The sequence below is a fragment of the Opisthorchis viverrini genome (assembly GCF_000715545.1).
Source record: "Opisthorchis viverrini unplaced genomic scaffold opera_v5_31, whole genome shotgun sequence".
Classification (NCBI taxonomy): domain Eukaryota; kingdom Metazoa; phylum Platyhelminthes; class Trematoda; order Opisthorchiida; family Opisthorchiidae; genus Opisthorchis; species Opisthorchis viverrini.
In genome coordinates, this window is record NW_008751688.1 from 1617114 (window position 1) to 1629960 (window position 12847).

Consider the following 12847-nt stretch of genomic DNA (forward strand, 5'->3'; position numbering starts at 1 on the left):
AGAGGGTCCGCGACTGACAACAACAACAACAAGAGCACGCTGTAACCTAAGTTGACAAAAGGTTGCTTGTTCGACATACAATGCATACACGCACAACTGTAATCTTAATTGAGCTGGAGGAGCAATCGTAAAAAACCACGGTTACATGAAAGCATGTTAATTGGTTCTTCGTCAGTCAAGCATTACTGGCTTACCGATACTTCATGTGAACTGGCTGAAAACTCTCTCAAACCGTTACAACAGTTTTCGAATGTCCACGATCAGAGACACAGAAGCTCGATGCTAAATGTGCTTCGGTTAGTCGTATCGTAAAAATCAAACCTTTCCTTGGTAACTGGTTATATGACCAGTGTTTGGTAGTCTCTACCTAGGAAGAAACATTTTGGGGCTTACTAAAATAAACCCCCGATTATGGGGTCGAATTCTGTCAAGGGATGTAAGTACTAAGTACCAACATTCACTCTTTCTGCACTTTGTTAACGAAATTTGGTTGTCTTTCGGCAAAGTCTGTCAAAGGTTCGCTTCGACCAGAATGAATGCTTCAGATGATCTTTCTACACGGTGAACCCGTATAACGATGGTTTGCTCAGGCCTCCTTGCGCTACCAAACCGCAGCCGAATTAGGACCATGAAAGTACAGAAGTGTCTGGGGAATGTGTACTTTAATGTGACGACAAGGGCAAGTACAAACCTTTGGAGCCTCTTGAAAAGAGGAGAAAGTTGATAGCTCAGAATGAGAGCAGAGTCTGAGTATCTTGTGGCGAACGTCTCATCACCGACTGAGGTAACGTCATTAGAGCATCGTCGTGTGACGAAGAATTGTGGAACCATGACGGACAAATGACATGAACTTCATTGGTAGCGAAACATTTGTCATAAAAATTGCCAAGCTCAGTGGACGAGTAAACCATCAAAGCACATCGAGCCGTTGCTTCGACAACTTCAAAACATCAAGTTCACATTTCAAGTGTAACGTTTCTCAACAAACGATTTGGTTCTGTGAAGCCAAGTTAACGCAAGAAAGCCCATTGGATTGTGCAGTACAGAAGAGACCAGATGGTCAAGAGAATAAGACTAGTAGGCTTCGGTAAACTGCAAAGGGGGGATGAATTATCATACCTCTTGATGAAAATGAAACCGCCATTATGGGGGACAAAAACTGTCCCCGAATGGATATAAAGAAAGCGAGTGAGTACTCGAGAGCGTTCCTGTTAAGGAACAGAATTACTTCTAAAAAATCACTTGAAACGCGGTCCTCGTATGAGAGAAGTTTTTTCTTCATTGACGGCTGTGCAAACTCAGCTTTCAGCCTGCACACTGCTTACATTTATGTGTTCTGGTTTGTCTAACTAAATCACGGCGAAAGTTTCCTTTGTTTGATTGTAAATCTTTGAGCTAAAAACGAGGGGGAGATACACATACCAGAGACTTGATAAAAGTAATGATTTCTAACCGCTGGCGTACGTCTCGTCCGACCTATCATTCGAGCCTCGTTTTAGTTTAACAGGGCCTATGTCCGAATGGTACTCCAAAGACTATAAAGGGGAATGATACGGTAGCTATTGTAAGAGTTGAGTCTGCCTTGGCAGCTCCACACAGAGATTCACGGAAGGACTTATTGAAAGGGGTCCAATAGGAGCAGCAATGAGTAAGGGGAAACTATAATATTGTCTTCTTGAGAAATAGCTGGTCTGTGTCAATCTTACTATAGCTCAACTGATATTTAGCAAAGCCAGTTCCACAAAGCCAATGCCTTTTCTTCCACGCGCAATAGATTTAAGCTATTCTGAATCTGAGTATCCTCATTCGTCCTTAGTATTTGACCGTGTGTACAATCGACTAATCACCATCCGTACAGGATTCCCGAATCCTAACTTCAGCTTCCAGAAGCTCTGATCATACGGCTTTACAGTTTATTGGTTTGCTTCCAGTTTTGCTGGTGAAACGAGATCGTAGGACCATTAAAGATTCATTATCCTAAGGTGTTCTCATTCACCTAATGACATTCAACACGAATACCCAGGGTAATAAATGAATCCTTGCTTGAAATTCGAATCAAACTGATAATAGAGCCTACCCTCCAGGCAAAGGTAGTGCAAGAAAACTAACCCTATGAAGTGTTTTCTCTGATTCCTACGCAAGTTCGTTTTTCTATCTGACTTATGAAATGAAAATCCTGTACTAAACTGAGGCATGGAAACCTAGTCTTTTTTCGGATCATTGAACTAACATTCACCTGCTACAATTGCAAATTGTTCTGCCTAACATCTACAGGATTATCAACAGATCGTACGGAGTGGTAAGTCGGCAAGTGTAGAAGAAAAATTACAAAGGGCCAACAAAAAATACCGTTTAAAACAGCAATTATTAGGTTATTGATGGGCGAATTGGTCCCCACATATCACATTGACTTGAAAGACGCATCATGACTGATGGATATTTAGTGACGTTTTCAAACAGGGGCCACTCCTCTGAGTCATCCGTAGCAGCGTCCTCGAGGATTTAGCGTTCACGATTTAGGGGGGGGGGGTGAAAATCCGCTTCGCCGTGGTGTCATCTTTTTGCATGATCGCTCTGCAGCACCGATAAGGGTGGTTGATATAACTAGTTCATATTCCAGAATGAATCCTAATGAACAGACAGTGGCCTCGGTAAACACTCAACATACAGATAGTCATTTGCATAATCCAAATAGACTGTACTGTATGGCAACGTCAACCGTATTGCTGCTGCACCGTACACTAACTGTACAACGCCAGCTTCGCTAAGCAGCAGAAAAGTTGACGGACACTTTCTCAGCCACATACAGAAGTGTAGCATTACAAATGTAGACATTGTAGTTGGGGCGGTGTTGCACAAGTATTTAGTGTTGGTACAGTTGAATTTCAAACATTAGCGGCTTGATCCGAAGGCGAATTTGGTTGATAGCTAACCGGCTAGTCACAAAAGAATCATGGGTACGGAGAGTGGACTGACGCAGCCGTCTCCAGATAGTACCACTGTACTCGATAAGTAGACTTCGTTTCGCACATATCTAGGATAAGCCCAACGTACTAGGATTATTCGTTCAGGTGCAGTTCAGAAACCATGAGCACCTTCACCCCTTGCTCAAGAATATGTCCCCAAGGGAGAAAAACCATTCGGTTCACCTTAGAGGTTGAATATTTGTGACCTCCAGCACAGTTCGGCTTGTTGTACAGTGAAGAGCTACAGGTGACTAAATCAATCTGCTGCCACCATTCCGGAAAAGAGAAACACTGCATCAATTTCCACCCGTTGACCATATACTTGTCTTACTCCAACCCATTCGCATGGATTGTCATCGATGCACAGCTCCAAGTATACCGAACACGTACGGCTTTTCCAAAGACAGGGTTCCTGCGGACTATCGTTCCACTTCGATCCAAAAAGCTACATATGACCACGAAAGGGTAAGGTGACTCGATCTAGGGGTCTCCACGTGGTTTAGTTCGTGGGACGATAATTTGTCAAGACCCGGTGAACACAAATCAGAAAATTCGAGCGGCTTCTTTGCAACGGACACAATCCGAGTGTTTTCACTTCCGTCTAACTGTACGAATATCTAGCCACGCCAAAACAAAAACATCACTTGGTCAAGGGGTTATAGGTAGCGTTATTGAACAGAACGCAACTTGTGGCAATCGACATACATGACGCTGTCTTAATCACCCGTCGATTTATTAGGACCACATGCTGTTGAACAGCCAAACTGTATTACTTGAGTAGACGAGGACCCCCGTACAGTCCCGGAGAAGGAAAAAAGTCCTTGTGACAGAGCTTACCGGGATTTGACCGCATTCTCATTAGAGGTGCGGCTTTCACCAAGGAGCATCCATTTAGCTCTGAGGATAGCTAACGATAAGACTGAACAGATAGTTATCTGAACTTACGCTTACCGTTGTCCAACACCAATGAATTCCCAGATTATGTTTGAAGCTAAAGTAAAACGCGACTCGAGGATAACCCGAATATATCAGCCTTCTCCTCCAAAATGTCACCCCAAGAAAGATGAAACCCTTTGGGAGACCTCTCCCATCCCCAACGAAGGCTACTCTAGGTGTCCCCTAGGAGCAATTTCCTCTCACACAAAAATCAGGATGTGTTCTGTGCTTTTCTGAACTAGGGCAACGGGGTAGAATATGACTTTCAGCTACACGAATCCGAAAAACCCTTATTCCGTTCTATGATAGCATTGGTTAACACTGGTTATCCAGACAAGGTGTAAATCTGTATCTTCAATTCGTCGCACATCATTGATGAGGTTTTCTCTACTCTACGGTGGTTCTGGAATAAGGGCTTGGAATCCTACTCTCCGGAGGCCAGTCACCCCCAATAACCGAACAGCACGTCAATCAGACGGATGTCACGTGCGGGCTACGGACCACACGAAGGCATGCGCTGACTGGTCAGAATGCCAGCCAATCTGGATCGAGCATCTTTAGCTCGACGCTTCTAACCCCCGCCCCCTTCACGGAGATTCTAGCATGACCTTGTGGAACGTTCTGTGATTATCCTAAAATTATCTTCATCAGCCTCCATAAAAGGCTGTCTAGAGCCACCGTGCATTTTGATATATCACACTGGGCGGAGCAGGAAGCCAAGGATCAATACAGAGTTGCACGACCGTTCACCAAGTCACAACACCTAAACATTTTCAAATGGTAGAGCATATCAGAAACCTGAAGAATAGCAGTGCATGGGTTTGTTACTCAATGTACTTGCCAATTTGGGATACAAATAGGGAATTTCTTTACAAGAGCACAGCACACTGTCGTCTGAAAGTCTGGCTGTACATCAGCAGACCTGTTCCGATAATCCAGTGAAAGGGCTGTAATACACAGGTCGAACAAAAATATTACCTGATGATGTCCCGCCATTCAAATCACTGTCATCACCCGCCAAGCATTTAATATATCTGTATATATGTATGTGTATGCTAAACACAGCGGTAGAAAGCCTTGGCGCCAGAGTTGTTCCTCACTGGACAGAACAACCACAGTGGAGTGATGATATTTGCAAAGAGAACGCACAGAAGTTGGTACTCAACTGAGTCTCCGGTGCAACACTAGTTAGCATTTATAGTGTTATGGTTTCAAGAGAGAAATTAGTGATGGTGTCCATGGACGGCGAATTTGTGTTTGAAAGAGAACGTTTGTTATGTTGCAGGCGTTATGGAGGAGAATTGTTAGTGCAACAGTTTCAATGTGTCACAGTATTATTATCGAAATCTGAGGTGCATGCATTTGTACTTGCCAGTAAGGTAGGTAGGGGGCAATTCTCCCAAAAGAGACCGTCCCTATCCCCATATAAGACCAGCTGAGGCGTTCCCTGTAAGCGGTCTTTGTTCGGAGATAATTAGGTTTAAGGGGCTAAATTTTTAGGTCTCCGATTGAGATACCGTTCTGACAGTAAGCGTCAGAGGGCACTGTAAAGATGTTCAATCCTTGTGGAAAATCCTCAGTGGTGCACAGCTTACGAATCCCTGGGAAAAATCGGACGGGCGGGGCTAGGTCCTGTTCAAAGGTAGGCATTTCAAAATGCTCAGAATTCATTCACGGCCGGAAAGCCTGGGGTTAATGTTTTCAAAGAAATCGCGAGATGCGCACTGTCGATGATTCCCAAGCAAGGAGAAACAACTGCACAGTGGTTCTTGGCTTCTCAACGCAGGTTGCTTTCACTTGCAGGATCAAACCTCGGCTCAAACTAATTGGGCTTTGCAGACCACACTGAACAAACAGAGTGGAAAGGGTATGTATGTGAAATACACTTTAGAAGTCGATTTGCACGATCAATCGCGATGGGCCCAACAATGAATTTTATACATAACTCACTTTGAAAGATGACTGCTTGTGCAAGTCCTGGTAAGCTCGACTCAGTAGAGCTTCACCCTGCTTACATCCCAAAAGGTTGACGATGGCAGTTGCGCCGTAATGTGACGATATATGCATAAAGTGGCGTTCAAACGCATTGAGAGAAAGTTCCAATCCGCGACTAAATTGGATTTTGTGTGAGCCGACTTGTATTCCAGGTTGTTCCCAAAATAATGGGACTGTCCCACGGATCTGGACATGACTGGTGACTATGTTGCCCATGTAGACGAACTAAAAGAAAGGGATGGGAAGTTGAAGATGAAACATGATGCGTCAAATATACGGAGACTTCTAGACTCCTCATGAAACGAATAACGTAATACCCCAACGTCTAGTAATGTGAAGAATCTCGGATGGCAATTAAGTGCTTCCGAGAATATCCAGAGAGAATTCCATTTTCCATCAAAGGAAATCCATAGGTTGAAGTTTCGCAGATCAAACCGTCCTACCCGCATTTACGTGAGCAGCTAGCAAAAGAGGATTACCTGTCCCGGTTGTTAGATTGATTGTACTAGTTTTCCTATCTGCAACAACCAAGTAGAATGACAGCTGACCTTGGATGTAGCTTGAATTCAATTTGCTGAACTGTCTGACACTTTGTTTCTCTAGGAATACTAGAACGGAGATTCCAAACGAAGAGCACCATCAGGGTCTCAAACTAAGAATATACTGCACTCTGCTGTAGAAGTGCAGAAGTGTGTGAACATTTCGACACTTGCGCAATTAGAAATGGCATGCATCCGATAGATTACGAGTCAAAGAGGTCGGATCCCAAATTCGCACATTCCGAATTTCCAGTGGCTAATTGTGAATTAATACCTTATCAATAGCCCTACACGGCACCAAACACCTCCGCTATCCGCAAAAGTATTAGACTTAAACTTCGATTTCTTACTAGCTACGTTCCCAGGGTAGCGCTTAAATCTGAATGAGTCTGGTCACCAAACGACCGGCTCACGGCCAGGCCCTCAAAAAAAACTATGAAGTTTGGTTACCTTGTCCGCCAGACCGTTGGGTCAAGAGCTCAAGAAAACTTAATTTTTCGGCCCGACCTACTCGACTGTTTGCTCGTTAACTATCGAACAGTATCCCGTGTCTAAACGACAGTCCAGCATAATAAATCAAGGTGATAATTTAAAAAAACTCATATGACCTGTTTCACCTAACCGTTCTGGACATCAGCCTGGCTGGTGGGTATATCTTTTGCTCATGGTTTGTTCCCCTTCTGTCGGAATACTGTGTCTGAAAAGCACATACAAGAATCCAGCAACTCAAACCAATTGGAAGTCGCTCCGCGTGATTACACTACCCATCAGGTATCTGCGTCAGGTCTAGAACTAAAGCTATTCAGCGAAATGGATTCGAGGGAACTGGTTCGTTTAATATCGACTTTGTTCGCGTCCGTGACATGTCTTCTGAGTAGAAAGCCACGGGGGGGGGGCAATAACACGGAGGCAATAACAGACGTAGTTCGGCTACGCGACAACGACCACGCTACCACCCTAAAGGGGGAGTCATCAGTTACAGGTTACAAAATTCAGGTAAGCAATGAAAACTTGATTGAAGGAACTCAGCATCAAGACGGCAGAAGTCAGCCAATCCAGTAGGTTCCATTGCATTTAGTACTAGCGACAGACGAAAGCCGGCAGATCCAGTTTCCAAATAAAACACTCCCATTTCCAAAAAGGGTGCTCGCATTGAGTTTGGCAATCACAGAGGAATTAGCTTGGCCCGCGTTCTAACCTGACTGTGTCGCTCATCTTATGTGGTCTTACGAAGGCGCGTAAAAAAGGGATCCGGGGAAAGCAAGGAGGATTCCGGCAGCAAAGGAGCTGTGTGAACCAAACCCCTTTATACTCCGTCAAGTGTTAGAGCAACGGTAAGTGTATAGGCCTCATGCAGTCTTAGTGTTCCTCGACTTCAATACTGCGTTCGATTCTGCCGACCGGATGATTATTTTGAATACGCTTGCGCGACAGTATGCCCCAGAAGTACGTACGATTTCGCTATTGATAGAGTAATGAGGCGAACCCTTGAAGTTTTCGGAAACCCTGGTGTTCAGGGGTCGCCGAGCGAGCACCTTGTCGACGTAGAATATGCAAACCATATTGCTCTCGCTTTTGAAAGAGAGCAAGAAGCGCATTACTTGAAAAGCCTTCCGGTATGTGCTTCGGTCCACAAAGTGTAGTCATGCTGTGGAACGTACAGCTGGAGTATATTAAGGGGTGTCATATTTAACTTCGGGGCTACGGTACAATCACTGTATAACTGTTTCGTTGCCAACAGCGAAGACAGCTGTGCATGGGTGAGAAAGGGGGAGCAGAACAATCAGTGACAGTAATACACGCATCTGATGGAGCATTCTACATAGTCCCTACAAAGGAATGCGTTTCGGAGATGAATAACGAGCATAAATGACCTGAACAGTATAAAAAAAAATGAAAATTGGATCTGAATTCTCGAGGTCCAGTCAAAACCCCCTCACCCCTGTGTTCTGTTTCAAGAGATTCCATCCAACAAATATGCAAAATAAAAAAGACAGACTAACCTCTTCCGTCTCCACAAAATTGGCCACATAGCCTCGATCATTAACACCACGCACGTGGAAGCGGGTGCCAGGTCTTCGCGACGAAACTCTGGATATCAAGCCCATTCGTGCCTGTTCCGAACCGCAAAACACTACACACAGATCGAAGGAGCCACATATGATGGGAACCAGCCAATCCATAGGATTAATACCCCAGTGTAGCAGCGGGTACATGAGGCCAGCATTCCACAAGAAGTCCAATCCAATGTCGTTGCGAAGGTACATATTCTCGGTCGCCGCAGTAACCGAACCCAGTCGATATCGATCTTGAATGTTCACTGTGATATCATAAGGTTTCCCATCAATCACTGATCGACCAAAGAAGAAGGCGCCCGATGACAATAGCTTTCGTATCTAAATAAGTATGAAGCGTGCAAATACGTTGAAACATTCTCAGGACCACCTTGTTGCCTGGAACGATTTCTTAGTTTCACAGAAATCAGTGCGATAAAGGATGAATCAAACGCAAACTAAGAAAACACCATCGTTGGTCCAAATTTTCTGGTTTTAAGGACACAAAGTTGCGTTCAATCCGTTGATCCCATTCGACCATCTCTGTGTATCTTGCAAGGCGCGGCCCTGACCTGTATAGCTCAAAGCAAGAGCAGGCAACCACATCTTTTCCGTGGACGAGTGGCTTCTGTACCCTAAGCGACAGGGACAGATCTGAATGTCTGCTTCAGTGGATTGTACAGATTGCTATAAGCGGCTCGTTTTTTTAGTAACCCTAATAAACTCTGTTTTGGTCAATCACCACAGGTAATGATTATGTTCACGGTATCCTGGGTCATAAGGGTGGCTTAAAACCAGCGAATTGCAAACTCTCCATCTGAATGAGTCTCATTTAGTTCGCCGCTTTAAGCCTACATACGGACCTCCCATTCATCGAACAGACAAGTGTATACACAAATTAGTGAAACCCCGCTGCTCTTTTGGCAAATCCAAGACGCCCTTCCGTAACATCAGTGGTCTGAACAGTAAAATAAACCCGGTCCATTACCTCTTCTCATTTGCCCCACATGTTCTTTGAAACATACCTGTGATTTCCTCACTGCCTCTGTCCGTCTCCCGACTTCTTTCTATTACCATCTCTCGACCGTTGCTCGAATGATTTCTAATATTTCTGACTGAAACTGTTAGTAGATGAGATCGACTATGTTTGTCAACAGGAACGTCTCACTATGTTATAGTGTTTTAGGCATATTGTTGTATATTGTTATATATATATATATTGGTGTTTTATTCATATATGAAAATGAGTATTTTCACCTGAACACACTCTGCAACGTTGTAGACTTGATTTCCCGTAGTTGTTTTGTCGTATGAGCAACTTAGATAAGCAACAGCCTGTGCAAATGATTTTTAATATCAGATGGTCTAAGCGTTAAATTTGCAGCGACCATGCAGCTCTGAAACCGGTATCCGTACTGCTTACCAGCTGAGCTCTTATTTGCAACTAGACATCAAATCGCGATGGTTCCTGTACCATAAAAGGTGTTCCGGCATCACCCATAGAGAATCTCAGTAAGTTTGGTTAATGGGAAGAAATCTAGAGGTTTCTAAACTGCCCTAATATTATCGCTTCAGAGAGATTTGGTGTTATGTTTTGCCCCATCCGAAGGGAAGTGGTACCGCGCAGTTAGTTTCGTCAAACTGCGTCCACAGAGGCCTGAAAGAACCGAAAGATGAATAGAATGCTTTATGTGCCCTTTTGGAAGAACTATGATAGTTTCAGTGGTAGGGGATTGTATCTTAACCCGAGCGCAGGTTTTTAAACGTCCTAGCAACAGTAGCACGGAGAGGGGCGGATGACGAAGTTGGCATTTTCAAGAGTGGAACTACACAGGGTCCCAGAAGAAACGTAGATGCCAAAAATATAGACTGAAGAGCAGCTCCGTTCAGCCGTCCTTCCAGTTCACGGTGACCGACAAAGAGCAGAATATGGGTTCTTTGCGTCGCGTTAATTCAGAATGGGTAGTAAAGATGATTTCTGCCAACACGTGCCATCGACCCCAGTCTAAACCAACTTGTCGTCAAAGGTTCATGGAGCGAAAAACGCATATCTCTTAAGTTTGGTTGTTTGTCCTTTCTGCGTCATCGAAAATCTATTGAAAAAGAGCTGAGTAACACATCAGCCTCCAATGCACTGATTGCTGATTCAAGCTGGAAGGCTCCAACCTTGTCCTCGGTTCTTTCCAGTCTGTAGGTACGTGACAGTCACTCAGCTGTGCCAAGCACTGACGCTGTGATAAGATATGATAGCCAGTCAGTCATGAAATACTACGTCACACAAAGCTGCCTGAACCAGTAAAAAACAAGATTAGGTTGGATTCCAATATCAGAGGATATTGTGATTAAAAGACAAGGATAATAGAAGTCCACCAGAAGGGTAGAAAACACCAACACAGATTCAAGCGTAGACGTGATTCCTCGACTTTAGTCAGGTACGGTTAATTGCGCGTCACGCGTGATGTAATACGGCAGCGAGATGTGGTTTACTAATCTTGACACATGAGTTGCACTTTAAAAAATGAACTACCGGCTTTTCCATTTGCATTTTTTGGAATAGTTTAGTGTCAATAATCCTAAAGTATAAAAAAGGAGGGGACATTAAAGATGAAGGGGTAAAATTCCCGGTAATCACTCCCCTGTTTATGGGTCCATAACAATCGAGCCATTTGTAAGTAACCGGTGGTACAGTAGTGAAGCATCAGTGCCAACACTGATGTTGCTGTCTGATGATGACGATTATGATCTAACCGGTGACACATCGAGAACGCGATCATTGTGATGCTGCCAGGTTGCTCAGGTCCAAACAAAGACATTCGGGAAAACGATAAACAGATTCGAATTACGGCAAATCGCTTGGTAGGTCACACCTAACCCAACAGCCACTCTGAGTTAAGCTGTGAATACGAAGGGCCCGACTAGCAGAGCTGACAAAAATCGAATGATGGCACCAAAAAGTGGTCACCACAGAAGAATTGTGAAGTTAACTTGTAATGACAAGTTATACATTTAGTACACAGAAAGAAGTCGCGTGTCAAGTATCAATGAACTGTATGGGCAGCTTGAACACTTCATCAATACACACAAGCGGTTAAACTTGGTTGGTGAGGTGCTAATGAAAATCACACGGCAATCGACAGGACGCAGGGTGCAGGGATAAATATGAACTAACCTTCTTGAAATAAGATTTATAAAGCTATCATAGAGAGGGGGTAAACAATGATACCTCATGCCAAGACACAAAGTGATATAATGAACCACTGAAAGTCCGGAACTTACTTCGGAAACCCCGTCATCTTCTGAATTGGGACTCCGCAGGGATATAATTTGAACATTTGTAATACGGTATACCTCGTGATCTGGGAGTTTTCCAACAAGAGTACAACCAGTTACCAAAACTAAATAGGACAAGGGGACAGGGCCATTTGAATCTGACGCCTGGGAGGCTGGGAGAGTGAGTACTCCGAGACAAGCGAAAGCATCGGCCAGTTTGGTGAATTGAACTCGTCTGACAGAAAAATCATACGGACACAAATGAACAATAGCACCCCCTTCGAACAGAAGAGCACCATCCTGGTTGCGAGTTTCTAAAATAACGCCGGGTGTGTAACTGGAAGCGTCAGGATCAATATCCATGGGTGCCCGCTTGACGGACACTCTGCAGTTTTTCAGTAGGGACATGATTGGCCCAGGCAGTTGTATGTACCAAACTACTAAAAGACTATCCAAATAGCCCCAGTGTGCATAAATGACAGGATGTGGGGTGTATCATTAAGTCATGCTAGTGGGAACCACAGATATCGTCACCTGCAATAAAACGAAAATAACATGGGCATGTTAAAGTCATACATTTACGTGCGTGGATTTAAAGTGAAGAGTAGGGATAGTGATTTAAAAATATCAGCCTCAGCTCTCCGGAGTGAACCGGGAATGAACCGTTGGGAATGCTGGGGATGACTTACCCTAATCACTGTCGTACATTCCACCACCAGTAAGATTGAGGATGTGTATTAGAGATAATCGGTTGATCAACCAAAATGAGTTTGAGAAAGCTCACTTATCATCGTCATCATCATTATCAGCTGTAATAACCGCGTACTGGTCGTACACTGGTTGTAGCTGCCACAGTTTCGTTCACCGATGATTGGGGGGTAAGTAGCTGCGCATTGCACGCGCGAGCTGGTAAATTGGTGCATAAATCCAGCACTGTCAGTGAGTTGTCAAGCGGGGGGGTGGAAAAGAAGCTATGCATTGAAGGCAATAGCTTCGATGCACGAGCGCCACTGAGGGCGCGACTGGGCCATGTCTGATAATGTCTCTAGCCATTGATGTGGCCCGTCTCGGGGTCCCCATCCAGGAA

The 12847-nt window shown here is 44.3% G+C and overlaps 1 protein-coding gene across 1 annotated transcript in view; it reads right to left on the bottom strand.

Moving 5' to 3' along the window:
• Nucleotides 1–12168, bottom strand: part of T265_13046 (hypothetical protein) — a gene marked incomplete at both ends in the record, with an annotated part of 71740 nt that extends 59572 nt beyond the window's left edge. The window contains 4 exons of the mRNA XM_009166890.1: nucleotides 5853–6122; nucleotides 8440–8832; nucleotides 11660–11683; nucleotides 11767–12168. Of these exons, the coding sequence (XP_009165154.1) occupies nucleotides 5853–6122; nucleotides 8440–8832; nucleotides 11660–11683; nucleotides 11767–12168 (1089 nt within the window). The remainder of the gene's footprint in view (nucleotides 1–5852; nucleotides 6123–8439; nucleotides 8833–11659; nucleotides 11684–11766) is intronic.
• Nucleotides 12169–12847: the final 679 nt, after the last annotated feature.